Raw genomic sequence first — 13,042 nt, forward strand, 5'->3', positions numbered from 1 at the left:
GCCATAGACCCAGAATGCATGAAGACAGGAACGCCTACAGTTGAGAGTCATTTCTTAGAAATATGTCCATTTTCATGAAAGTCAAATTATACATTCATTTTGAGATTCTAAACACCTCTGCAGGTATCAAAATGTAGGAAGGGGCATTCATCACAGATTTTTTGCTTTCAAAAGAAACGCCATCATTACATTTTGGATAAAACAAAATATTGTTTCACATTCTCAACCAACCCTTAATTTAACCCATTGTAGCCTTCCCAGAACTTTTCTGGAAGTTAACTACAATTATGTTTGAAAGACTCTCTACCACCTCTCCTCAGATGCATTTTAATTACTACTTCCACCGTTGTTATTTGAGGCAGGCGTGAAAATCCATTTAGCAGTGATGGTGTTAGTTTCAGTAGCTAATTCAGTTTAAATGGGAAATTATACTGAAGAAGAGATGGATAGGAGAAAAAATCACTGGGTAGGGCTGAGAAGTCACCAGTTCACTGTCATATAAAATTTAAGTGAGAAAATAGTAAAGGAAAACTAGAATTCCTTCTTTATCATTATAAGAAGTTAAATGCTTAATTGTAATTTTTTCTTTATTGGCCCCCAAATAGGCAGAATTGAAGAAGACCTGTGACTTATCTGGGTCCCACGAAGACTGGACATAGTCTCTTCTAAATTCTGCCTCAAATCTGCTATATTTTTAACTGTTCTCATTCTTCTTGTTTCAGGGTCTTCACCTAGAAAAGCAACATAATAATAAGTTTTTTATTCATGCCATTTACTGTCCTGTGAATAATCTGAATAATTATATAGATATAGATATGAGTTCCTTTTTGCAAAAGTAAAATAATAGGTAGAAAATTCCAAATGACTATTATTATCTGAAATTATAATTTTTTTCTACAAATAAAATGTGAATAGAAACAAATGTAATGTTACAAGTAATAATCTGAAGTGGTGATGATACAACAGTATTTCGTAGGTCTATGACCTTAATCATTGCAAAATGAGAGAGTCGTTTGGAAATATACTGTACAGTGCTCCATGTTTCTAAGCTTAATTTAAATATCTGAAACTATCTGGATCCTAATTACTTTCATAATCACCTATTTCAAAGTGTGCTCAGAATAGCTGAGACAAACTTGACTTATGTAGCAAGTATACATTTATACTCTGGGGAATCAGACAGAGGCCTTTTCTCATAGAAGCAACATCTTTTTAAGTCTTTTATTTTATTAGACGCATGAACCAAGACCCAAGAATTGGATAGCTTTATTTTAAACTATTTCTCCACTTTCTACAGGGAATCAAAATATCCACATGTGACACCAGAGCGCCAGTAAAGTCTTAGGCATCTAATCCAGTAATAAGTCTACACATAAAATAAACAGCTCTGCCAGGGTGACAACTGTTGGCCTTGTTCAACCTCTATCTGTCATTTGGGGGCAGAGGTGCCATTAAACCATTTTGTTTATGGCCATGTAATAATTCCCAGGCCAGTGGCCATTGAAATTGGTGAATCTGGATAGTAAGAACAACATGGAAAGGAAGGAGAGGAAACACAGTCTTAATTCTGTTCAATTTGGACTCAGGAGGATGTCCAGTGATGAGGAATTTTTTTTTTTTTTTTGCGGTACGCGGGCCTCTCACTGTTGTGGCCTCTCCCGTTGCGGAGCACAGGCTCCGGACGTGCAGGCTCAGCGGCCATGGCTCATGGGCCCAGCCGCTCCACGGCATGTGGACCGAGGCACGAACCCGCGTCCCCTGCATCGGCAGGCGGACTCTCAACCACTGCGCAACCAGGGAAGCCCGAGGAATTTTAAATAAAAAGAAAGAAGGAAAAAAAAAGGGAAGGAAGGAAGGGGAATGAATGGATTAAGGGGTGAGAAGGTATAGGAAAGAAAGAAAAGGAAGAGGATGGCAAAGGAGGGGATGGCAGGGAAGGGAAAGGAATGCAGACGGGATGGAAGGAAAAGAAAAAAAGAAGGAAAAGTGAAGGTAGAAAATGGCATGTATTAAATTCCAGTATGAAAACTGTCACATTGACAAGTCAAGATGCATATCTACCATCAGTTTTAAGAATACAGGGAGATATTCAACCTGTTCATTCTTCTTCCACAATATTCACGCCAGGTTAAAAAAAAAACCACACACAACAGATGCACACATTTAACATCTATAGTAGAATCTTAGAGTTGATGGGGACTTCAGAGATTGTCTTGCCTCACCTCTCAGCCAATGAGGGAAAACTCTTTGTGTCACTAGCGAGGTGGCCATGGGTCTCTGCCTAAAACCTCCAAGATTGGAAAGGCTTCCTCCTCTCCAGTAAGAGGTGACTCTTTCCAATATTAGGCCAATTAGGTCTCATTATAAAAACAATTCTGAGGACGAATAATGATTTGCCCCCATTTAACTTCCACCCAGGGGTCGCAATGGCTCTGAAACCAAATGAATAATTTTATATCACTTTACCATGGCAGCCACTCAGAAAGACAAATGCTAATTTCTTCTTCAGCCAAACACTACTATACTGTTCATTATCTTTCATCTTGAATGGTTGCCAAAACAACCACCACTCTGCTGCCAGTCTGCAAATCTCTTCCTTTTAATTTACCAATTATTTGAATGATTGAAATGCTTAATAACTGTATTATTATTTCAGATTTAGAAAGTACTGAAAAACTTCCCTAACTTCCCTGTGTGTGTACACACACACACACACACACAAACACACACAAATGGAATATTACTCAGCCATAAAAAAGAATGAAATAATGCCATCTGTAGCAACATGGATGGACCTAGAGATTATCATGCTCAGTGAAGTAGGTCAGACAGAGAAAGACAAATATCATATGATATCACTTATAGGTGGAATCTAAAAAAATGATACAAATGAAGTTATTTACATAACAGAAACAGACTCACAGACAGAGAAAACAAATTTATGGTCACCAAAGGGGAAAGGTGGCAGAGGAGGGAGTAATATATACACATTATTATATATAAAATAGATAAACAACAAGGACTTACTGTATAGCGCAGGGAACTATACTCAATATTTAGTAATAACCTATATGGGAAAATGATCTGAAAAGAAAATATATGTGTGTGTGCGTGTATAACTGAATCACTTTGCTGTACACCTGAAATTAACCCAACATTGTAAATCAACTATACTTCAATAAAAAAAGAAATTAAAAAAAAGAAATAAGAATATGTTGTACATGGCACAACTTTTCTAACCCTAATTCAAGTCATACAATTTCTAACCTCATAGATTAACATTATTTTAAAATTCAGAACTGTTAATAACCCTTAAGACTCTAATTATATTTTCTCTGGAAATTCTTCCCATCCTTCTCCTCATAAATATAACACAGCATATTTGAGAAATGGCTAGAAAGAAGTCTACCTCTTATTTCCAAACAATCTGGCAGTAGGCTGAAAGAAAAAGAAGGCTTTGTAAGGAAAATCTTGAAGGGCAGAAAAAAATATCATTACAGTCAAAGGAAAGGCAGAGGTGAAGAAGAGATTTTACTTAAAATGGCAAAAGTAACAGTGAAGGATGAGACCAAACTAGAGACACATTAAAGCTAATATACAGTAGTTTATCTAAGATTTCACACAGTAGAGAAGCCTAAGATTCTAAGTGATGGTAAGAGAAAAGTCTTAAAGGAGAAAGTGCTGAGATGACTTTTATTGGAGGGAGTAAGGAAGGCAAGTCATTGCCCTTACACAAGTTCCAAAAATACACCATTACAAGCTCCCTATCTCCTATCTCCTAGCCCCTTCCTTTGGGGAGAACTTTGACTTTGTAATCAAGCTGCATCTCAACTACTTGCCAATTGCATAATATTAGTAACACTGATATTTGAATTACTGTCAATATCTTTTTTACATAAACTTTAAGAACAGTGTATTTTCCGACATTCCATTTCACTCAGTATTTTTTAACACCTTCTTTATCTCCTTCTAAATTTCCTTCTTCCAATCCAACAGGCATCTTAGATCCTTGGATTCTTCCAATTGAATCCAGTGTTTCTTTATACAGCTTCCCTCATGTTTCAGAACCATCACTCTCTCTCTCTCCATTGTTTTTTCTCCTCATGACATCTACTCATGACACTGCACCACTCATGACAATCAGACAAATGGACCTTTTCCTCCCAACACTTACTGAGCAAAACATAATTGCTGCCTCATTCATGTCAGGAAAGATAATAACCAAATCAAAATTTCTTGCAGCAAATGTTCTCAATGACCCATGAAAGGCAAGATAAAGTTAAATGCACTTACAACCCCCCCTAAGGATTGCACAAGCCTGAAATATCCTGTAAATTTGTATCCAAATCCCATAAAAAAATAGAGAAATGGGGGCAGGGAGGCAATCACAACTGTGAAAAGGCCAAATGTAGAAGCGCAAATACCATTAAACACTTAGTAACAAATAAAAGTTAGCAGAAAAATGCACATGAGAAATTTAGTCACAAAAATGTATCCCCTTTCACTTTTATAATCTCAAAGCTAGCTATTATTCCTGGAAGAAGCCTCCTGTCAGACAAAATAGTAAGGGCTTACACACATTTTCCAGAACGGCATATTCTGCAATTTGCTTTGAGTTTTTCACATTAGTGCAAACTACTTTCTCTTTGCTTGTAACATCTCTTCTATTAGGACAGAGTAACAGGCTCAGTTTGGTGCTTTTGCGTTTTTACTTAATGGCAGACAGACCATTTAATCTGTGCAGTCCTGCCCTTACTTTTCAAGCTTTAATTACACACACTGTAATTAATAACACTGCCAGCCTTTGTCATCTTTTAGGAGGAAATCAAATTACATATGAATGAACCTGATTCACAGAGAATTATGTCCTCTACACCAGCTATATTACAAATGTTATTTTTTAGAGTACAGCTGCCTGATTTATTTGGAGAAATCACCCTAGTTTTGTGGATGACCCCAAAGGTGAGTTGGATAGAAAATTTTTCAACTCATCAGGTTAAACCAGACACTTTGGGGGAAAAATAGCAAAATATGGCTAACAGCTTTACCACTACCTTTTAAATATTCTCCTATATAGTTATAGCACAGACCCTACTCTGTCTGATTTATTAGGATATCCAAGAATAAAGAGTTGAACTCAGGGAACTTTGCCTAAAAACTAACTTGGAAGAAGCCATTTTGAGTCAGAAGCAGAACCTAGTCAAGCACGTAGCAGAAATCCTGCAATTCTTGTGTGCTGTGGGCTTGGATATATTTACCAACTTAACATGCATCATTATTTAGGGAATTGCATTGCAATGCTTCATTATCCTGATATGATTATTCATATCAGAGCTATTTGAATAAACTCTTCCTCTTACTTTCTCATTTGCATCTTTGAATACTGGCATATGCTGGGGGAGAAAAAAGCCTTAAGGAGAATAATCCCATAAATAAATTAGCAGATGCTCAGTTTAAAAACCATGGAATACACAGACACCTACTGAGAGATGACCCTCTGACAGTAATGCTCCAAGTTATTTATGTACAAACAGGCGTATGTCATATACACACCCAGCCACAGCATGCTATCATTTAACAGAACAACCAACACATGCTTTCAGGGGACTTTACTCTGGTCATATCTTTGAAAATACTTACATAAGAGGTACTTAGAACAAGATAAATGCTACCATTTTCAAGGCAAAGGACAAATATTATTTGATTCTACCGTTTCAGAGGATCAAGAAACGAAAAAAATTCTTAAGGATTAAGACTCCCCCTCTTGCCTTTGTACTGCATGCAGAGTTTTTTTTTCTTTTTTTTTTTTTTTTTATGAGAAGCAGTTCATCACGGAAAGCACACAATGGTGAAGAAGTAAATATTCAGTGTCTGAGCACCTGGTGTATTCAGATTCAGAAATCACTATTCCCGCAACTGTGGAAACATTACTCTTTTAAAGCTAAACTAACAAGAAAAATTGAGCGATATTCACCTCTGCTGTCTCTCTAAGCTTTCTTCTTCTAAAGCTGGTTCACTAAGATTCCAGAAAATCTCATAAAACCTCTTGTAACAGGAGGGTCTACACAGAGAATAAAAACAAACCTATATTTGGCTTCAGTTGTATGAATCAGAAACAAAGGGATCACTAGTCTGGTTTAATTCTTTCAAATTTAAAGAATCCTATATGAAGTCCTTTGTGGAAATACACACTGACATAAAAGAGGATGTGGTCAATGGTTTAATGCTTATGACTTTTTGAAGAAGGCACCGTATGATATAAATATGCTACAGTAGAGCGCTGAAATTAGATATAACAATGAAAACGTATACAGTTTAGCTATTCAGGCAGGTGGCAAGACTGAAGAATTACTTCAGACATTGTCATATCTAATTAATTAAAGATTATTATCAGAAGTTACTCCTAAGAATCATGTCATCAAACAGGCCTACTTTGTAAAGTATCAGAACAGTTCACCTGCATCTACATAGTAATTTAAATAGTTACAATGTACACACTCAGAAGTATTTTTTGCCCAACACTTCAAAAAAAAGTAAGTGAGTAAAGCTGTCAGAAGAGGCCTCTGCATTTCAAGTATAACTAGAATGTATGGTACTTGTCACCGAGGTACAAACAAGGCCATCTATTCAGACACCACTGAGGCAGCAGAAGAAACCTGACTATACAAAAAATTTACCCACGAGGTCCTTCATTCTTCATTCCGAATCTGTGGTGAGGTCGCCTTGAGGGAAGTTGAATAAATAGGCCCCGTTAATGACTAAGTAAAAAACAAATTTGGAGTTTTAAAATGTTAACACTTATTTATGGATGTCTAGAGTGTACTAGACTCTAGGCCAATAATGCCCAGGGCAGGTGGTTGCTATTTACTTTCTCCATATACACTTTACAACTAGTTCTCACAGTTCAGTTTTCTGAAGACAATCATTTCAAGAAACAAGGAATTTAAAATTGTTTTGAGTAACTACGGTTTCGAAACCATCAGTCAGAAGAACAGAAGCTATTGGCTTATGCAAAGAGGCAGCTTCTGAAAATTCCATCCTCCTTTTAGGAGCAGACCCGACTTACCTAACAAGTCAGTGTAAAGGGCCTGTTCCAGGTCGCCCAGCATTGTTAGGATCACATCCTCGTCCAGATGAGCTGTGCCTTCCCGCAGGCAGCTTTCTCCCTCCTCTTCGGCCCAGCTCCTGCCGATGCTGCCAGGCCTGGAGGACACATTTTCATCTTCGGACCGGCTGTCTTCATCACTCTCACCTTCCAAGCCTTTTCCGGAAGACCACTCTTCTAAGCTCTCACTGCCTGCATGGCTGGTGGGCAGCAGGTTCCAGGCCCCTGGGCCCCTGGTGTGGTACAGGGACTGCATGGACCTTGACAGGAATCTGGACAGAGAGCGCCTCTCTGCATAGCTGGATTCTCTCTGGCTGGCCTTGGCGGCATTTCCAAACCAGTTGGAAATGCGCACAGTGGGTCGCCTCTCCCCCTCACTGGTGAGGGACAGATTGGTCAGAGACTTTTGCTTCTGAAGGCAAGCTCCCTTTGGCCTTACTTTGCTCTGAAACACAGAGAGTTCAGCTGGCCGCTGCATGGCTCTCCTTACTGGCTTCTTCTTTTTCAATTGGACTTCATATTGTCTTTCTGCACTGAGATGCCAACTGGCCCTTTTGGTTTTAATTAACACTTGCACTTCAATAAAAGCTCAGGCAAGGCTCAAACATTCACGTTAGATTCTAGAGCTATAGTACAATCAATGAGTTGCCCACAATTCAGCTTGCCATGTCATGCCCCTCATCAGCAGTACTTACAAACGTTTTGCTTGTATATATCAGAAGCAGAAAAGAGTTCATCAAAGACACTGCTCCAGCTGAAAAGTAGCACAGGAAGCCAACTACGTTTTCCAGTCTTTATCCAATCACATGTCTCAGCAGGGCGATGGGTCCACATTTCCCTCTATCGCTTCTGTATTCCCAAACGCGAGGTAGTGAAGCACCAGCGATGTCTCTGGCTTTGCTTTTTTTCCCTGCCTCTCACCAGCCCTTCACTGATCTATCTGGGTCTGCAGCCCTTTACTCTAGAGGAACTGACAGGGTGCAGCATGTAGAGCCTCCACATCAGAGCCCCGTAAGAGCAGACTAAGCACTGAAGCCAGCCCTGCACGCGCCTCTCATGTTTTAGTATTCCACCTGCATTCTCAGATCTATGGCTCTTCCTTGCTGCAGTGGATGCTGCTGGCTGCCATGGCAGCAAACATCCTGCTAAATTAAAACAGAGGCACAGAAGCGGCTGTCCAGCCTAGCATGCCACAGGTTTCAAAGCCAAGCCTGAATGAGATGCTCCACGATTAACCCTATGCATGTTTAAATCACTCTCGGCTACCCCGCCTCAGATACGGAGAGAAACACACACACACTACATACACACTCACTCACATACATAACACACACTCCACGACAGAGAACGACAGACTAATTCTCTGTAGCTGCAGGCAGCTGAAGCAGGCAGATCTGTCTTCTGAATGTTGGGATTTGTGCTGTAAAAGCACAAATCAAATTCAAGAGTGTAAAGGACCTAAAAAACGGAGCGTGACACTCTCCGCCGGCAGACAGATAATGCTTTAAAGGGAAAGACTTCACCTCCTCTTTTAAAGAACAAATCCAAGGGCTTTTTATTCTGAAGATATCTAGTACAATCCTAATCTGACAATAAAAATCAAGATTTATTCCTATACAACAATAGCGCAAAAAAAACCTCCAACGTTTTTTTTTCTTTTTTCTTTTTGAGAATGAATATTTTCACTCAAAGCGTATAATTGAAAGTTGATGGCCAAGTACATTGAAGATAATGATGTGACAAAACCCATAAAACGTATATTATGTTTTCTGACATAGAGCATTTTTCTTAGTCTATTCCATAAACCTATTACTGTACAATCAGCTCTTTAATATTTTGATAAAAAGCAGAAAACCTAAAGGGTAAATTTCTTATATTTATCTTGTACTGGTTATAATTACCATCCTGAAATTCTGATTTTAGGAAAACTTTTAAAACACTTATCAGGTATAGTAGAGACCATGTACCACTAAGAGCTAATGAGAAGAGCATCAAGGAAAAGCTTTTCAGATTTTTCTGCCCATAAACATTCCTCACTAAAAGGGGGCAGCAAGGAGAAATAGATTAAAATATTCGTGTCATTCAAATTGATATAATTCCGTAGCATTTTCTGAGCTAATATCATCAAATTAATTCTGATTTTTAACCTCCTGTGGCTAACTTCAGCTAGGGGGAATGCTCAGTCTTTTAACTATGTAAATTAGCATTATAATGTACACTGCCTATACCTTTACATATGATAACAACTTACTTTGCAAAGTTAATTATTCCTTATGCTCAAGCTCAAGGGTATATGTAAAAGGGTATTAGATGGAAGGAAGGGCAATCATTCGTGATAAAAATTTTTGCAATTAAACAAACCTGTGAATTATGAATACTGATTCTCAATTCTTCATTCTTCAAAAATAATCTATGTTTATACAAAATGTGCTTAAATAAAATGAGGGTACAAAGGCTGAATCATAGAAACTGACAATTATCCTTCTAAAAACATCATTTTATAAAGTGTTTTTCAAAAGATCAAGATGCTACCTCACTTTGGATTTTTTCTTCATTTGGAGTTATTGTGATCCAGTAAATCAGCAGATTATAAGACTAGAGTAAATTTGTTAAGGTTATGAAACTTTAATGTGTTTGATATGTATTACACTAAAGGACACAAGCAGCATCCTCTAAAGTCTTACAGATTCACAAAAAATGGAATTCTTACGCTTTAGGCATCAAAAGTTAAACTTGAGCATTATAAGTGAAAGCAATAAAGATGCCCTCTCCTTATACAAGGATACTTGTGTACCAGTCAGCTTAGACCAGTGGTTCTCAAACTTGAATGTTCAGAATCTCTCCGAGGGTTTAATACAACGTAGCCTGCTGGGCCCCAGCCCCAGCTCTACTCATTCAGTTAGTCTGAAAGGGGCTTGAGATGCTGCATCTCTAACACATTCCCAGGTGATATAGATACTGCTAGCTCTCGAACGAACCCCACTTTGAGAACTTCTAGAGTGAGACTAGAGACTAGTGGTTTTCAACTGGGTCCTCCCGAGGGGACATTCAGCAGTATCAGAAGATAGTTTTGATTGTCACAAAGGTGGGTGTGGTGCTTCTGACATCTGAGAGGTAGAAGCCAATGATACTGCTATACACCCTATAATGACAGGAACCCCACTCCCCAAACAAAGAATTATGCAGACTACATGTTGATAGTTCCAAGGTTGAGAAATTCTGGCTTGGACTACATTATATTGTATTTACAAATGATTTAGAAATTTCAGCAGCTTACAGAAACAAAGATGCACTTGGCTCACATTAATGTCCACTCTATGTTGGCTGTGGCTCTGATCCAGGTACCCTTTATACAAAGACCCATATTGAAAGAGCAACTTCAGTCTAGGATAGGTTGATATCATGACAGAGGGAAAAAGAGATAAGAAACCTAAGCTTCTGCTCAAGAATGGCCCATGTCATTTTTCCACTCACATGTCATTGGTCAAATGAAATCACATGGTCCATTCTGATTCATTGGGTAAAAAGTATAACACAGCTGTAGGGGTGAATTTAGGAAGGGACTAAGTCCAGTGGAGACAGCAGCGAGAGGCTGGCTGTTTTGAAGATATAACCCGAACAGAGAAAAGCACCAAAAGGGCATTTTTGCTTGTTTCTTTGTTTAGAGATATTGTCAACTTGTAGTTTTCCCCTGGGAACAACTACATGGGTCCTTAAGTTTACCTTGAACAACAGCAGGGAACCCAGTTATTGCTTCTCTAGAGGCAGTTATCTCTGCTTGCTTTGGGTGTACATTCATACATGGGTGTATTTATACTTACTTGTATTCAATCGTTTATTTATTTACTTATTTTTAATAGATTTATTTATTTATTTATAATAGATTTATTTATTTATTTATTTATTTTTGGCCGTGTTGGGTCTTTGTTGCTGCGCACATGCTTTATCTAGTTGCGGCGAATGGGGGCTACTCTTCATTGCGGTGCACGGGCTTCTCATGGCAGTGGCTTCTCTTGCTGCGGAGCACAGGCTCTAGGCGCGTGGGCTTCAGCAGTTGTGGCTCGCGGGCTCCAGAGAGCATGCTCAGAAATGTATGTTACACAAGGTGGAGGAGGAAGCCTCGGTGTATGAGACAAATACGCCCAATCAACACTGAAAATGTGAATCGCTCTAATTTAGCCAAGACCTCACATAAAGTAGAGCTACTATAATGTTCTGCAAAGGAATGCTTTTGAGCTCTTTAGTAAACATAATTACAAAGTAGCTATTTAAGTAAAAGATCTAAACTGATTTAAAATGACCTGAGCTTGATCATCTTAATCTTTATAAACACCCAAGATAAAGGCAAAATAAGTGATCATTTACACAGGTCTTAAATACCAAATACTTCCCATTATTCAATACAAAGTCTGGGAAGTCAGAAAAAAACACATGTAACCATTAGTTTATCTCTCTGTTCAATTTAAATTCTTACTTCTAAAATGATTTCCTGAATTCATCCAATTATTTAATTACTTTTTTACAAATGACATATTGGCTTCACTGATTCTGATTCAGTCTGGCATCTATCACCATTTTTCAGTGGAATATAAATTCTAGATAAAGGTTAAAAAGTGGATTAAATAAATGTTATACATGTTGGTAGACGGTCTTATGCAAAACAAGGGGCATGTGTGAACCTATGTATTAAAAAAAATCTAAAAACTTTCTGAATGATTCCAGTGGAATGAAAAACAAAGCTCACTTTGCATTTGGCAGGATCTCTTGGCACTTGATGAAAGGGATGGTTTCTGAAGCCAGATTCTTTTTGTCAATGAATGAGAGAATAAAATCCAAGCCAAAGCAGTAAAATCTAAACCATCAGTTCAGCTGGACTTGTAATATTGAGGTCATGGCATGAATCTTAAGGATAGGCTGGAAGCAAGAAGCTCACTCGGTCTTTGTCACAAATTATATAATGCATATCACCTGACTGTAATAATTAACAGACCCACCATCATCAGATTGGGTAAATATCACAGTTTCCTCCCTAAGAACATGACAAATAATGGGAAATTTGAGAGAGATACATAAAGACTTTGGAGGGATAAAAGGTCTCCAAATTGTAAAAGTCTTGAGTTTTCTCCAGCATATGCCATTTTATTGTGTAACTCATTTCTGATACTTATCTTCACACCACAATTTAACTACGTTTTTAACTTCTGCTACCATTTAATCGTGAAGACACTGTTCTTATAAATTCAAATGAGTTACTGCATAGAGGAAATGTAAAGAGCTAAGCCTCCTAACAAATCTGCTTTTCAATGTGGACTATTCAAGTTTTCTCCTTAACAGTATCATAGATCTTTACCTGTCATGCATCTCACAGGTCATGCAATAGGGATGCTTTTCACATTTGTTTAAGTACAAAAAGGGATTTCCCTGGGTAACACAACAGAAAAGTGCAGGGAAGGAGAGAGACAGAGTCTCTGACGTGGCTTGTTCAGGGGCTCAGACATTTTCTACAAAGACCTTGAGCTAATATTCTTCTGCTTTAGGTTCTGTTTTCTCTACGTTTGTTTCACTCCAGGGTGAAGGTAACTGCCAGCAGCTCCAAGCTTTCTTCTGATTAGCTTCAGGTCTAGTGGAAAAACGGAGTGTCTCTTTCCTAACAGCCAGGAAAAGTTCTGAGACTGATTCTCATTGGTTCTGATTGAACTGAATTGGGTCAGTTGTCCACTCCTGAAAGAGTCACTGTGGTCAACGGGATGGGTTGTTCTGATTGGATCTGCTTGGGTCAATTTCATTTGAACTACGTGAACAGAGATTGATGGGGCTATGGTTCCCCAAAAGAAAATCAAGGGGCTGTTATGAGCAGATGCAGCAATGGATGCTGGTCAGGCAAAACGATACCAGGACATCAAGGTACGTCTACTGTGAAGCCAGTGGTGTTTAATA

General features: G+C 38.4%; 1 protein-coding gene across 6 annotated transcripts in view; it reads right to left on the reverse strand.

The window, feature by feature from the left end:
* The window catches only part of NAV3 (neuron navigator 3), an 839,545-nt gene that overhangs the window by 153,120 nt on the left and 673,383 nt on the right, over positions 1 to 13,042 (reverse strand). For 5 of the 6 annotated variants that reach the window (XM_073788380.1, XM_073788379.1, XM_033866303.2 and 2 more), the window contains one exon: positions 623 to 731. In XM_073788380.1, coding sequence (XP_073644481.1) covers positions 623 to 731 — 109 coding nt within the window. Of the gene's footprint in view, positions 1 to 622; positions 732 to 7,066; positions 8,888 to 13,042 lie in introns of those variants that run through there. The other variant, XM_073788383.1, reaches the window with a different exon arrangement.

This window comes from Tursiops truncatus, chromosome 11 (genome assembly GCF_011762595.2).
Source record: "Tursiops truncatus isolate mTurTru1 chromosome 11, mTurTru1.mat.Y, whole genome shotgun sequence".
Lineage (NCBI taxonomy): Eukaryota > Metazoa > Chordata > Mammalia > Artiodactyla > Delphinidae > Tursiops > Tursiops truncatus.